Genomic DNA, 16,589 nt, shown 5'->3' on the forward strand with positions numbered 1-16,589 from the left:
ACAGCATAGCCAAGGGCATTACACCTTCTTATTCCTGACACTTTACAGCATAGCCAAGGGCATTACACCTTCTTATTCCTGACACTTTACAGCATAGCCAAGGGCATTCTCGTTCAAAACCCATGTCCTGTCTCCCTCTCTTTGTCTCAGGTGACTCTGAACACATTACAAACAACGGTCAATAAAATATGTTGTGTCATTAATCTGCCACACTCTAGAACACTTCATTGTAAACTACTAGTCACCCCTATCACTCTCAGTATTAATTATATGACGTCTCTACTATATGCCATCACTTTCTACAAGCTCCTGCTTCTACACTTCTGTTGTACTAATGTTCACCTTTATTCTAGAAGTAATACCCATTCCTTTTCTATGTAATAGAAATGTTAATAACCTGATCCTCACTATTAATGTTAATTAGGTACTTGTGTTAATTACCTACTACTCGCTATAAAATGTAAATGTTAATTACTACTGCTGCTCTCTTTGTAGTATATTTGTTATAATTAGACCTCCCTTTACCTTAAGCTACACTGAAAGTGCTTTCCCGAAAAAGACTCCCATCTTATAGAATTCTGTCCCACTATATAAAATTCTCCAGCTATTTAAAAGATGAATGGTTTAAATTAATGGAATGTTATTTCTGCAGTGCTCTCACATTGCCTGATTAATTACAACTTTCTAGGTGTTCCTATAAAGCCAGTCACACTTTAACTTCATGTATGCACTATTAATAGTGTAAATATTCCATTAGAAAGTTACACTGTTACCTTCTAGAGAGTTCTAATGTTTCAGAATTTAACATTTTTTTTAACTTTTTTGCTTACATGAGTCATGGCTGAAAATGGCCATCTTCTAAACAATATACGTTTCTAGTTAATAAATGCTAGGTACAATAAGCAAACAAAAAACACATACAAATGTACTCCCAAAAAACATCTACATTTATTTATTAACCAAGTTAGTATATTCAAGCATTTTCCACCAGGCTCACTCTTTAACTGTAAGATGCTATAGCAATGTAAAATGATAGGCAAAGCAAATGCAATCATGCATGTGGAGTGGGATTTGTGCAAAAGGTCAAATGCTTCTACACTCGATGAACAAGATGTCTCTGAACACATGTTGATTTTTCAGCCTATGTGGTTTCAGAACAAGGCAGTTGAATAGAATGTCATAATTTCCCATGGAGATTAACTATGAACGGTTCTGTAAACCAGCCCTGTAGCTATCTTTCACTACTAAACCCAACTGAGAAATGACCAAATAAAGAAAGACAATGAACATGAATTGCAAAGCTTCAACATGAACATTATTAACAGTTCCTTTTTCTTTCATGTGAACTTAAATTGTATAAACATGCAAAAATATTGGGAGAAATATGTTATTAAGCCAATCATAACACACTGCAGTTTTTCAAGTACCAACTTTATAAAATGGCCATAATAATCTAAAGACTGTTTAACAAATAACCACCTGAGCTACGTTAAGTAATACATAGATGTGCCTTAGACCTGTCTCTAATACAAAATGAAGAAGTGACCCAAAGAATTACCAAAAAAAGGAAGTATTTGCTATTTTCATTAACTTACCAATTCGAAGTTCAAAGTTATTGAAGGAATGTCTATTTATTTCCTGTATACTTTCATTCAGAGCTATTGTAAAATCTGCCAAAGCACACAGATGGCCCCATTTGTCTTCACATTGCTGTAATATTAAGAATAAGAAGTATTAAAGTGCCAATCCTTTCAGAGGTTTTATAAACAAGATGTAACACCCTTCTTTCTGCAGTATAAACGACAATTATGTGTTGATGCTGAACTATGCTACATTACACAATGTTCCTTTAAGACAAATCACTCCAGCTCTGTCAGTACAATGCAGAACAATGACATCCTAAATTCATGAATACATGCAAGTTAAATTAACTGTCAGGAAGCAAAAAGTAGGAAAATATAGAGTAAAATAGAAAGAAAGGAGACATTTGCTTAAAATGTATATTATTTATATACAGTGACTACTTTGCAATGCTTCTAACACTATGACAAATATATTAAGCAATTCCCTTTCATGTTTTCCTCCCATTCTGTAGTATTTACATTTGTTTAGACTAGTTGTCAGAACCAAAACAGTAAAAATGGTGCTGTACCAATATACATATGTGCATGTACTGTATGTCTAAACTTTGAACATAATATGCAGATTTTTGATCTTAAAGAGAGCACTCAGGACAAGAGCTACTATCTTTCTCCACAACAATCTCCTAAGATTATGGTCTGCAGTGGAAGGACTCCTTAGTAACTGAGAGGGTGCATCACACTGTAAAACCAACCAGAGAGGATGAGAACAGACAGAGATAAATTGTCTTCGAACTGCTACACTTCTAAGGCAGGGAGCTCTTTGTATGCATAACAAAGGTAGGTAGGGCATTCCTGTTTGCTGGACAACAGGAACAACTGTTTCAGGATTTTGTAATAGCTATACTCAGGAAAGGATGAGATTTAGCTGACGTTAGATAGGTTTATTTTAAAATAGTTTCTAGTTTCATCTTAATTAACACACTGAATTTTGTACTAATTGGGTTATTGATATAAAGATTTTGTCATGCCTGATACAGCACTTTCCTTTTTGCAAGAGAATTTTTACAATAAGTTTCCTTCCATTCTTCACACTGGGAGTAATCTACAGCTGTCAAGCCAAATCTACAGAAACAATGTAAAGCAAAGGGTTTGAGAACCACAGGAAATATTATGGAAACCTCCCATAAAACTGACGTTTATTACAGAATTGTTGGAAAATACATTTAACAGACTGGAGCCAGAGGTATCTGGAGACATGGACATAATGCCATCATTGAAGTTGGGGGTGGGTGCAAAAATAGAGGTCTCTGGTCTTTCTAAAGTTTCTTTTTCTACCAGTATCTAAAAATGTAAGGACCAAAAAGAAGACCTAATTCTAAGCACATTGAAGACAACAAGGCTTTGGTATGAAGTGTAAAGGCTTAGGTTTGTTTTCTTTTTTCGCAGAACTGAACTTGTGCCCATGCTATTCTTAATCTCCAAGTGAGAGTGATGTAGATTCCAGCAGTCTGCCAGTTAGGACATTATAAAGTGTAAGCATTTGACCTGACTGGTTACAAGCCTACACACAGTCTGTACTCCAGAGGCAACAAAAGGATGCTTCTAAAGTAGGAAACTATTCCCCCCATATCTCTTCCATAATGTAGATATTAAAATACATGCCACAGTGGCAGGAAATGGCTGAAATACCTTCTTTCCTGGTTTGATTTCATGGTCCAGTGTAGGGTTTGGCCTGGTCATATGTATCTGGATTGTAAACATGAGCTTATCACTCTGATGCAGGCTCAAGATACACTGGTGGACTCAGTGGTGACTGTCTTTGTAGATTAAAAAAAAAAAAAAAACACTTTTGGCTGTATCTGCTGGGCTTTACTCTGGAAGATGACCACACTGGTTGTGATCCACCTTGGGTATCTGACAGCTCTCAGGGCTCTATACCTCATGTTTGTGGCAGGTGGTCTAACAAATGAACATCTCAAAGGTTTTCCCATTGCTAAATGGAATAAGGAAGGGGCGTCCCCTTTTACTAAAGGGGCACTGCATTTCACTGGCTCTTTTTCTTTTCACCATCAAACCTCTGGTACATATTTTTAAGATGGATGACTTTGGTAAGGGGTTGTTATGCATAGACTTTGAGTTACAATATTTGCTATTTGCTGATAAATGGTTTTTGCTGATGGGGGAACCATGAAATTGACATCTGTAAGTATCGTGATCTTTTAAGGGATTTTTCTGTTTGATTTGGGTTAAACCTAAATACCAGTAAAACAGATATGTACCTGGATAACCCTCCTGCCAAGGGCCTTCAAGGGAAAGGGAGAAAGTGTTTTTTTGTTTGTCATCATGGGTTGCCAAAATACTGTGCATAGGCAATGGACTGCACTGATTCCCAAAAACAATGATGGAGGTTAATACCTAGCCACTATGGGTAAATGTCTACGTTGAGTATCATCTCTGAAATAATATGACATTCTCTGTCTTTGGTCGATGTCAATGCCTACGATGTTCTGTAAGCCACTACTGTTTAATGTGGCGTATTTCATGGAGTGGACCTCTCCCTGACATAAAAATAATTAGAAGCATAAGATAATGGATTGTGTGTGATGCCTAAAGTGGCCCTACATGCACTACCAAAGCATGGGGTATTGGATACCCCAGTCATTTTTAGTATGCTGCAGCCTTTACTCTGCAGCAAACATGGTAGGCAAATAAGGGCCTGGGATCTCTGCGGTAAAGTATAGAAGCCAGGCTGTTAGGAGTTTACAGTACTGCAATGTAATTTTTGGTACTGTGTTTGCCTAAATACTTTCTGTGATGGAATGTCCCATAAGGAACTGAAAAAGGTGAGTGTGACAAAAGGAAATACTGCCAGCCCAGCTATCTGGAATTTTGTAAATAATTCTATGTCATTTGTGAATATTGATATGATTTATACAGAAGTGTGTGTAAAGTACTGAGCTAAAATGTAGCCACAGCACACCCTACTGGAATAGAACTGGAATGTATCTGCACTATTGTGACTTTTTAGATGTCCAGTATATGTTTAATGGAAACTGGAACACAGGAGGTTAACTTTAAAAAAATTAGAGAAAATAGTTGAAACTAAATTGCTTCATAAGCATGTAATAAAAGATATGTTATCTCTCAGTTTCAGTGTAGTAGCAGACACAATGTCTAGAGCTAGAATTTTTTTTGTATGGTCCTGAAAGAGAAGTAATTACTAGGTTTAAGATGTAGAAGTGTTTTATTGTTTTATGGCTTCCATGATCTGCAAACATCTGAGTGATATGTATTTTTCACAGGGAGATGCTAAAATGTTGTTAGTTTCTGACAAAGGGGGTTTAGCTTGGGAACTGAAGTTAGGTGACAAAAAGTGATGTCATCCAAGCTAACCCAGCAGTAATATTTGATATTAATTTAAGAACTCTCTCAGAGAGAGAGACTGCACATTTTGTATTTTGTCTTTGATGTAACTGCATCAGCTGGAAACATCCACTCCCCTCTGTACTTGCCTTGTTGTAAGTAAGTTTTCAGAGTTTAGTAACTCTTTAGATTCAGATAGGAATATAGTAAATTGTAGCTTATATATTTTCTTTATTTATTTGAGACTGTCCTGCAATGTTTAAAATATTTCCTGTGATTTTGAACTCTGATATAACTGATTACTTACTGAGTATTATCTTGTTCTTTTATTACTTATTATTGAATATATTTAAACATTTTAATTGTGGCTCATCTATTTAGAGATATTTAACCTCTGAGAGTACTTGCATATCTATTTGGTGACACTGTACAGGCCACTCCTGAATAGTCTTGCTCTTGGTCAGACTACCATTTGGATTAATAGTAACACTACGCAGTATGATTGGACACCCTTTGCTAAGGGGCTTAAAGTAGCTGATAAAAGTTGGCTGGTGGCAGTGAAAACTACCTTATATTCTGGGCAGAAGTGTCATAGCTAGTAAACCTGTGCCAGCCTTTCCTAAGTGTGTGTGGGTTTGTATATAAATCACATTTCAAGGAGTGTGTGTGTCAGCTACTTGGACAGGGGCACAAAGCACTGGTTAGACAGAGAGAGTACTGGACATTTTGGTTTGGCCACTCAGCTGGGATCTCAACCCTATAGTTGTGTCAGTGGAGAGTCTTATTGGGAATCTGGAGAAAGAGGGAGAAACCAGCCTCAGACTAACTGTGATCTCTGTGTATTCTTAAGGGAAATTGCACTTTGCTGTGTATGTGCTTGTCATCCTTTCAGTGTGTACATCCCCCACTGCTGCCAGTGGTGAGGATTGTGGCTCCTTGATTACTGGGCCAGTGCAGGGGCATCACAGTGAGCAAGAAGTTGAATACCTGTCATTGATGAGGCTCAATTACTTTGATTTGTTGTTATCCAGTGTTGAAAACAAGTGTAAAACAAATATACAACTAAAAAACTTGTAAAAAACAAAAAAGAGAGGCAGAATCAGCAAGTTCAACAAACTAACTGTTTAATGGTTAGTGCTTTTGTCTGCCACTAATAAGCAAACTTCATCAGACAGGGTTCTGATGAAGTCTGCTTATTAGTAGCAGATGAAAGTGCTAACCATTAAACAGTTTGTTTGTTGGACAGTGTTGAAAACTGGCAGGATTTAAACAAGGACTGGGAATATGTGGGTATTGTTGCTCTCAGTGGTTTGCAGATAAGGTTGAAGGACTTCCAGTGCTAACATATTCCTGATATATTCAGGATAACTTTGGTCTTCTGAATGACAGCCTGTTAGAGGTATTTATATTTAATGGATATGTTTATTAAGTTAGGTTTAATAAATTTAATTCTGAATGAAGCATACCCTTTTGAACAAGTAAACATGTGACATGGAGAGGGTGGTTGCAATTTACTAAAGCAAATGCCTCTCAGTCATATAACCTTCCAGGGAAAAGAAACGTGGGTAAAACAGAGAACCTTCAAATGGCCTGAGCTGGAGTGTTACAAAGGGAGCTAGAGAAGCTCTCTATGAGCCATTGATCCAAGCTACTTAATTGGTTTTGGCCTGATGATGATGATAATGATAATAATAATAATAATAATAATAATAATAATAATAATAATAATAATGATAAGTATTAGAGTAGAGTTACAAAACTCTAACAATTTAGAAAGATGATCACGGGTTAGAGCAAATTAAAGATCAAAAATACATTGATTGCTGCTTAGCTTTCTTAAACACTTAAATTGTTTTACCTTATTTCTAATGTGTTATTTTTGGCAAGTTCATAGCTGATATACAGAAATGGGATCTGCGATTTTTTTCTTTGCACTATGTGGAAGGAAACTAACATTCTGTGCTTAGTTTTAGATGCAGAATGACTCTTACATTCATGTAATGTAATTTGTTGTTGTATTAAGACACTGTGAGGCAGAAACTTGTCTAGATTTGATGATTCCCTGTTTTAGGAGGCATTGAGATGTCATCTCTGTTTTTAAGGATATTGAGCCCTACTGTTAGTGAATATATGCTTTTTTTGTATTAAAAAATCATAGTACAGTTCATTAGAAATGTATAATTATATCTGTTTTCTTTTAATAATATGGAGTTGTTAACTATTATCACACTCATGGTTTCCTTGACAAGCTGAATTACCTCCACATAACATAGAACTGGCTGTGCATTCTAGAAGTTGCTTTGTAAAGAAGACACAGATTCTATTCCATGTTGAGGCAAAGTTTGTGAAGGAAACTTTGAGCATGGAAACTGTAAGCAAATCCATATTATTCAAAAAAAAAATCATAAATTCTGCACTTTTAATCTGATACTTGTCAGTCATAACACAAGGCAGTAATGTGCATGTGCCTTCAGCTTTTAAGGCCAATCACCACTTATATAGCAGGTAACAGTTGTATAGATTTAGGATCCATAACCCAGACACCTCACATTAATCTGTGTCAGTAGTGGAATTCATACCCCATACATCTCTCACATTATTTGATAGCAGCATTGCAATTTAAGACCCGTACTCTTGTTTGTGACATACTGTATTTTAGTTTGCGGCAGTTTGGATGTATTGTAAACTGGCTTTTACAACATGTAAAACAGTCTTGTCATCAAAAACATGTGTGCTTTTGCAGTCATAAGGCAAAAGTGTACCATGGTATTCATAGCACAGCAGTTATTTTACTTTTTAGTCACGATAGTTAGGATACTGGCAAGATGAACTCTGAGGAATATTCCAAGATGCCAATAGCACAACTGGTTAAATAACTCAGTTCAAAAACACCCCCCACGTACTGGTTTAAGCAAAGACAAACTAACTACTGGATTTTGTACATTAAAATTTCAGTTCACTGGACTGGGTTCATAGGACCATCTAAAACATTGCCAGAAGATCTTAAAATGTGTTTAGCATTAAAGGAACTAGAATTGGAGTCAGAGATGAGATGCCTTTAAGCAGTAGATATAAAGAAACAGCTTAGAGAGAGGAGCTTGAGAGGGATTATCAGCATGAGAGAGAGAAAGAATATGAGCTGAAACAGCTTAAGGCTCCTGATGAGTTTGATAGCTATGTTGAAAGAGTATGAAATTAAAGCCAATTTGACAAAGGGAAATGGATGAGGTTTTTAACTCATCTGCTCATAGGCAAAGTTATGCATACTATTAATAACAGGCCAGACTCTGATGGTATTGACTATAGTAAAGTGTATCCTTTTAGACTGTTTTCAACTCATATCTGAAACTTACAAAAAAAGTTTAGAGAACATCGAAGAAAATGAAAGGATAGTGTCAGTGATTGAACTGAAAAAAAATAAGCATGTACTTTCAAAGATAGGTTAATAGATGTCAAGTTACAATGACTAAATTCTAACAAGTGGGAGTTGGTTGGTGCAAGTTGCTGAAGGCTGAACAAATCTCTTAGCCTTGGTGATGAAGCAGGTTCAAAAACACAATAACAATAAGCACTAAACTAAAAGAAACTTTTAAAACTTTTAAAAAATGATAATAAATCAGGACTCCTTGTCTTGTTCTTTCCAATTGGGTATGCTTTAAAACAAGTGCTCATTACTTGTGTGAGTATAGGAGGACTTGGTTGACAGATCAGAAATGCATCTCAGCTATACAAGTGAGTAAAAAGTTGACCTCTGTTTGGTAAACATGGCACATCTACACAAAAGGGGTTTACCTAACACTACTCGTGTATATGGAAACCCATGGAGCAGTCTAGATTATCATATCAGATTTCACAAGCAAAGAGGAAGCCTCTGGTTTCAGTAAACACTATGGTCCTAAGGTTAGATTTTTCCTATTGTAGCTAAGTGAGATATGAACTGCCCAAATGACTACACAAACATGAAAAGAAGCAAAGTCCACATGAGGGAGCTAGCAGAGGTAATATCACAGAAGTGGTGGATTGTCTTGAAACTGTAGTTGCTCCAGATAACTTTAAGAGCCTGTGCCTTGTCTTGGTAAAGAATAAACTACTTTTACGATGGATAATGCAGGACATATAGCTTTCACTAAGCCCGCAGTTGTTAGGCTTATGGGCAGTCCATTCCAGCTAAGGTCATGGGAGGGACATCTTTTCATGTGTATCTGGCCAGGGCTCATTTAGATAGGGAAGGAGCCAAGGATATAAACAGATGGCAGATTTTGATGACATCCTGGCAGATGTCCTGCTAGGAAATTACTTTGATAAGCCAGTACCCTGAGCACATGCAGTTACATACATTCAGCAAGGAGAGAAGCATGTTGGAAAGACATAAGGGAGGAGTCCCACACAGTTTTCATACTACTAAAATAGACTGTGCACTTAAAGATACAAGAATCATTTCAATAGACAGCCATAGTTATTGTGGGGCTTCTTAGTGCTTCAAGCATAACATGCAAGAGGCATATCTTGGTGGTAGTAAATTATGCTATTGTGTACCCTGTACTAGTGCTTATGTCCTCTCTAGAGGAAAAGAAGAGTTGACAAATGATCTATTAGAAATTTTCCGCAGGGCAGGTTTTCTCTGAGAGGTACTGACTGATAAAGAGACTAATGTTATATCTGACCTGCTGATCTGTTTGTGGAAACTGTATAACTTAAAACATTTAAAAAGTCCCCCTACCATCTACAAACAGTTGGTTTGGTGGAAATGTCTAACTCTGCTCTCATCACCATGATCATAGCATTTGTAGACCAGCTTAGTCATGAGTAGCGCAGGTATATACACCCTTTCTTCTTTCTGCCTGCAGTGATTTGCCCCAGGAATTCACAGTTGCTTCATAATTTGAGCTAAATTATTATCATAGAGTGAGGGGAACTTCTAGACTTAGTTTGTGATAAGTGAGAGAGTGAAGGTAATGCTTACAATGAATGTGTTGTGGAGTAGGTACTAAATTACAGGAATCCATTTTGTGTGCTCATGGAGTTGGCATAGGAACATCTGTATCAAGCACAATAACGCCAAAAGATTTGGTTTGATCAGGCAAGCGGATAAAAATATACTGTTGCACAAAAGGTAATTCCTGTTTAGTAGAATGAGCTTCAAGCAGCACAGGAAGGTAGCTTCCATTACAGTAAGGAGGGTAAGTGATGTTAGTTATGTGGTGCAACTGCCTGACAGGAAGCAGAAACACAGATATCATTACTTTAATGTGATGAAATCATACCATGAATGAGAGTCACAGGTATTTACTATATGCAATGGATAACAGAAGGAATTGCAGAGGACCTTGTAGCAGAACTTTTCAGTGAAGCCAAATCAGACATTTAAGTGAATGAGGAAGTGGTTTCACAGCAGCTATCCCTAGCCACATCCAGGAAATCTAATCAGCACTGTAAGAGTTTGGAAATGTTCACTGCTAAACAAAGGGATACACAACTGGTGGAACACCATGTAGTTAGAGGGACACAACAGCCAATTAAAAGGGCAGACTTCAGTATTAATGTGAAAGGGTACCAGGCAGATGTTACAAAACATTTTTACTTTGATAGTAAACAGTACAAGGTCTTTCCATACAAGGAATTGTATGATTTAACTGGAAATATATTTTCTCTCCAAGTAATATTGCTTACAGGTCCCTAAAAGAAACTTGTTTGTGGTCTAAAAGTGTGGGTGTGTTAGATGATATAGTTTTGGATTAAAATATGTAACTAGCTGGTCATTATATTAGACGTGCAGAAATCATAAATGTTTTTTCTAATGATATTTTTTTACTCTTGACATGTGCACTATTTCCTTGCAAAGCTGAATTACTTCATTATGGTGTATGACTGAATGTGCATTCTAGCAGCCAGTTTTAAAAGGAATGATGGATTTTATTTGCATCTGAAACTATATCTAATACCTTTAGCATGTACCTAAATTGAATTATTGCTGCACTTTTTTGTTTTTTATTGGACCGTACTATTTGGATTTGAAAGTTTATCCAACCTCTGTGTAGTATACTGAACCAAATTTTACGCTGACTTTTTCTTTCTTTTTTCTGAGACTGTTGTTTGGATAAGGAAAATTCTAACTTGTGGAGAAGGTTAATCCAAACTAAATTGCGGAGTAGGTTAAAGGAAGGATTTTTTGATTCCAGACTTATTGGACTTCATTTTCTTCACAAGACTTTAGAAAGCTACAGTAAGTGAATGGAAATAGCAGCAACAGATGAGGTTACATCTTTTTTCTGTCGCCAGTCTATCCATATGAAAGATTTTTTTATTTACATGTGATGCAGTGCTGTCTTACATATAATCATATATTTTTTAAAGTAAATAATTTCCATTTACATACTGCCAAAAGCTTGTATACTGAGACCATTGGAGTAATGATTGATATCTGCTCTTTTTGAGGGAAGACTGATTAGCTAACACCTATTGTAATTTAATGTTGGTTGGCTCACTGGAAGAGTGTTCAGTTACTTAAATATTGGTATCAACACAGTAGTGTGAGCTGTGCCAGTGTATACCATGAATACTGGAAAGGGGTACTACCACTGGAGAGATATCAGTAGTTGCTCCTGGGAAACTTTGTGAGAGTGTGTATATGAAAATATAGCTTGGTTAAGTCTCAGTTACTACTGGAAAGTTTGCAACTAGAAGGCACAATACTAAGACTAATGTGGGTGAAATCATGACGGATTAGTGATTATAACCTTGTTTTGCAGCTGGCAGTGTTAAGCTTATTTGGGTGTGAAAAGTATCAGTCATCTTGAGGCAGAGGAATTAATTTGTCATAAGCTTTTATGGCTAATCATCCTTTGCGTACATAATATTAAAACATGATATGTGTTAGTGGAGAAAATTTCGGTTCAACACACCTCATGTTATTTTGTGTTAGTGGTGGGATTCAAACTCCTTCCATTTGTTATACTATTTGATAACAGCTTTGTGAATTTAGGCCTATACTCATGTCCATGACTCCAACACATTTGAATTAACAACATCAAAGGTCTTAATGGTTTTCATGTTGACAGAGATATGCAGGAAAGGGAAGGGAAATAGGTTCTGCAGGGACTGATACATCTCATGTTTTTCTGCATAACTAGAAGTGCACCATTGTTTTGTTATAAGGCACTGTTGTGCTTAGTGTAATTGTTTATCTGTTGAAAGTATCTTGTGGTTACTCTGTTTGATAAATAAGCTAGAGCTTGTAAGTAATTTATTTCTTAAATAATGTCATTGCGTAATAACAATAATTCACTCGTGTGTGTGTGTGTGTGTGTGTGTGTGTGTGTGTGTGTGTGTGTGTGTGTGTGTGTGTGTGTGTATGTCTGTGTATATAAACCACAGAATTTACCATGGCTGGCTTTACTTACTTATTCAGGCTTCAATATTGTAATCAAACCATACCACCTAAAGGCAAATCCTGCAATACCCACACCCAATCATGGATTATTTAATGTATACTTATATTTAACAGTGGGGCAAAAGACCTGGTACACAATTATCAACTTAGAAATCTTACATGCATTATAGGAACATGTTTTGGGAACTGTACCACTGAGATCTTGGAACAGAGTAATTTGTAAAACATTGTTGTGGACATTATACAACATGACTTTATTCAACATTCAGTCATGCCTGTCTGTCTTACTGGCATTTATGAAAAGCTCAGTTTAGCATTAGGTTGTGTTTATCAGTGGAAGGAATTTACATTTATGTCTCTTATATCTCTAGATGAGTTTGCTATTGTGTATGCTTCAAGATGAAATCTTTTAAAACCTTGTACATAGCATGATTTTGGAATTATTGATGCAAATATGAACAAGCAATATTTGATGCCTAGAGATGTCAGTAGGAGGTAACTGCAGATGCACCTGGAGGTGTCATTCGGATGTAATGACTTAAGATGGTCCACATAGTTTTTTATGATTTTAGGCCATTGATTTTCTTAATGAGGAAGTATGGTGGTTATTACAGTTGTGACAAGTGTATTGACAAGCACATACAGAAGGGGACATTACTCAGTGATCAGCCGAATGAGTGTTGAATGGAATGATTACATGCCAGGATGCCATGCCTTTACATATAAGCTGTGCAGAGGAGAAGGACTTCCTTACAATAGTGGATAGATGTTGATCAAAGGACAGCTTGTTGTACACATATGTTCCCAGACACTTAACTATGGGATCAATTTTCATGAGTGTGTTGTCAATGATATAGGTACAACGAGGTGCGATTAGACATTTCTTGGCATTTAGTTTAAGTCCACAGTTTTGATAGCAGCTACTTGTTTGGGACAGTGCGTCTTGGATGATCATGATGTCCTCTGAGGAGTTTATGATGGCATCGAGTTTGCAGTCTTCTGCAGACTTAGTCAGCCACAAGGTTTTAACATTAGATTTGACCTCTGAGAAGCAAATGCCAAACAGACGTGACCCAAGGACTGAACCCTATGGTACACCACCAGTGAGGAGGTAGACCTGCCCACTTTTATTTCTTGGGTTCCTTTTGTGAGCCAGTTTGCTAAACAATGAGTTACATAAGGATTTATGTTTAGGTTAGAGAGTTCATGTATGATAACTGAGTGTGGACTGATTTTGCAAGCCTTGAAATGTCTAAGTATATTATACATACTGATTTGCTCTCATCTATTGCTGCAGAAGGTTTTACAAAGAAGTCAAGTATGTTAAGTAGACAGGATCTGCATTTGACAAATCCAGATTGGCTTTGATCAAGAGCCTGTATGTTACTTATATCCTTATTTATTAAGTCCAGAATGATCCTATCCATAGCCTTACAGATGAGGCCAGTCAAGCTTATGGGTCTATAATTACCCAAGACCATTGAACCTCAACCTTGTGCAATGTATTGACTGTTGCAGTCCTCCACTCATCTGTCATCAAACCTAGTTTGAGGCTGATATTGAATAGTCTCTGTAGGGGCTCTGACATGTCATGCTTCAGGCTGACCTACAGGCAGCCTGGTATATTGGCTGGCCTCATAGAAGTAATGTTCATGGCCCTGAGGACTTGCTCTTGGAAGATTTGAAGGGAAAGTAGATGTAGGTATGTGAGAATTCTGGCGGGAAAGGATGGGTGAAATGTGAGTTAAATGTGTCTGCTAGTAGATTGGCAATGTCCTCTGGCCTGAGTAAGTGATATAATTTACTGTTAGCTCTGCACAATACTTGACATTGTTTCTGAAATTCCTAACATAGCTAAAGAAGGCAGATTTGGTTTGGAGAAAGGTTGGTCTGGAGAAACCCGTCACTAGTTGGTAGAAGATATATTACTTTGGGGTTTAAGGTTACAGTGATGGCAACTGATGAGATGAAGAGAGAAAAGATGAGTAAATCTACATATTTGTGGTGAGAAGTACCATGGTGGTGCACAGTGGTAACAGCAAAAGTAGAGTATGTGACTAGATCAGAATGGTGAAGTGACAAGGAAAGAAGGGTTTTGCTGTATGTGAGCAATGCTAAAGAAGAAAAGGAGGTCATACCAGGTTGAACTTTGGGAATTTTGATTGGGCCTTTGTGGTCAACTACAGTGACAGAAAGTTTGCAGCTGTGGGGGGGGGGGGTTGCAATATTGCTTAATGTACCCAAAGGCCTTGATACAGCTTCAGGAGGTGGCATATAATTACTTGGGTAGAAGGGGAGGCAGGTGGTCAGGAAGGAGGAAATATCAGCACTAACTCAATTCCCTGAAATATGGTAGATGCAGTTAACCTGATGCAAGAGACCAAGGCGGAAAGAATGAGGAGGATGTCTTCTGTCATACTGGAGGAAATACGTAAAGGAAGGTGATGGGTGGTTGTAATAATAAAGAAAAGGATAACTGTCATGGTGGAGGGCACAATGAGACGGCTGTCAAATGCAGATTATAAAGGGGGAATGGCCACACTGGAGTTGAATGGTGTTGAGAAGATTGTGTACCAAGGGGGTAACAAGCATAGATATCTAAATGATGAATGTAGGCAAGTGAGCAGATTGGCTCTACTGTTGGTGAACAGCTAATTTGTGGGAAAACTGAAGGGATATGCAAATATGGTTTAGTGACCATCCTCATGCTTTTTGGGGAGGGAATTAGGCTTTCAACAAGAGCAAAAGTGAAGGTTTTACCATGGTGTGTAAAGTGTGATGCAGAATATATGGTTACAGAATATGGTATGGGAAGTGAATTCCAAAGATGGGGTAGAAGAGGGAATTGTGTTATGGGGTGGAGGCTGAAGACAGAGGGACACTTAAGCAGAAGAGTGGGGAAATGAGGAGTAGAAGGCATAATGGTATTATGGAACTAGAGAGGGAGTTTCAGAGCAACAATGGCTGATGAGAAAATGATTCATTGGAGTGCTGTGGGAGGATGGGTGGTTCCACTGCTGTGGTGAGGGAGGATGGGTGGTTCCACTGCTGTAATGTGGGAGGATGGATGGTTCCACTGCTGTGGTGTGGGAGGATGGCTGGTTCCACTGCTGTGGTGTGAGGAGATGGACAGTTCTGATTATGTGAAGTGAACAGCTGACCATAAAGAAGGTGTCTGATGGTCTAATATTATGGACTGATGAGCTAGTGGTATACAAGGTATAAAACTGGTATGAAAGAGGAGGGTATGATGACTGCAGGGAGGTGTGGGGCTAATTACCTTTCATAGAAACTAAAAGTGCAAAAGCAGGATGGAAGATGAATACAGAAGTAACCAAAGAGGGATTGCAGCTTTATAAAATGGAAGATGTTGGTGAAGTGTTTGCTAGTTTTTATGAGGAATGGTAGAGGGAGGTGAGGGAAAGAGTGGATCTTAAATATCACAAACTAAAATTGGTGGTGCTCCCTTTGGGGAATGTTGGAATGTGAAAGGCACGGTTGCTGAGATATTATAGGTTTGGAAGGAGAGTAGAGAGGTATATAAAAGCTATGAATCTATATGTGGACGGAGTCAAAGAAGATGGCAGGATGTATGTTATCATCTGAGTGGAAAGGATGAAAGTTGACTTGGTATATCACATAATGTTTGGGAAGAGTTAAGAAGAATTGCATGGGAAAAGTTGTTTCTATTTGGTCATAGGAAAACCCAAAATGGGAATGTACTATTTGGGTGTCCCGAATATCTAAAGTGATAAAGGGTTTAAGGTAAATTGGTCTAGGTATATAAAAGAGGATATTAGGAAATTTGTGTTGTTGTTTGAGAAATAATTTTCTGGGAGGGGAGGATGTATAGGTTTAGTTGGTGAGGTCTTGTTAGAAGAAGGGATATGATACGGTTCATATGTGATGCAGCACTCCTGTCATAAGGAAGACAGTGATGCAGAAAGATCAGCACCATAGACACCAGGAAGGAAGACTGCAGGCTTGTACATGTGGTGGGATTACTAAGGACTTCAAATGTTTTGAGGACAGTAGTGGGCTGTAAAAAAGAGGTAAACATAAGATGTTGGTAAGATACTACCAAGATGTAGTTGTTCAGAAGGGTTTGGTAGGTAGGTGAGTCATCAAACATCAGAAGCTAAGCTCGATGCTTACGGCAGATTGTGATAAGTTGTAAATAACAAAATGCTAGAAGGAGGAGAAGGTCCAGCAGGAGTACATGTCAGGTCTGGCACTACATGATGGTCTAAAAA

General features: G+C 37.6%; 1 protein-coding gene across 2 annotated transcripts in view; it reads right to left on the reverse strand.

Moving 5' to 3' along the window:
* Positions 1-16,589, reverse strand: part of ADCY8 (adenylate cyclase 8) — a 2,045,143-nt gene that overhangs the window by 104,127 nt on the left and 1,924,427 nt on the right. For both annotated transcript variants that reach the window (XM_044067040.1, XM_044067038.1), the window contains one exon: positions 1,596-1,710. In XM_044067040.1, the coding sequence (XP_043922975.1) occupies positions 1,596-1,710 (115 nt within the window). The remainder of the gene's footprint in view (positions 1-1,595; positions 1,711-16,589) is intronic.

Source organism: Protopterus annectens, chromosome 3.part1 (assembly GCF_019279795.1).
Source record: "Protopterus annectens isolate FY-2018-M chromosome 3.part1, PAN1.0, whole genome shotgun sequence".
NCBI classification, from domain to species: domain Eukaryota; kingdom Metazoa; phylum Chordata; order Ceratodontiformes; family Protopteridae; genus Protopterus; species Protopterus annectens.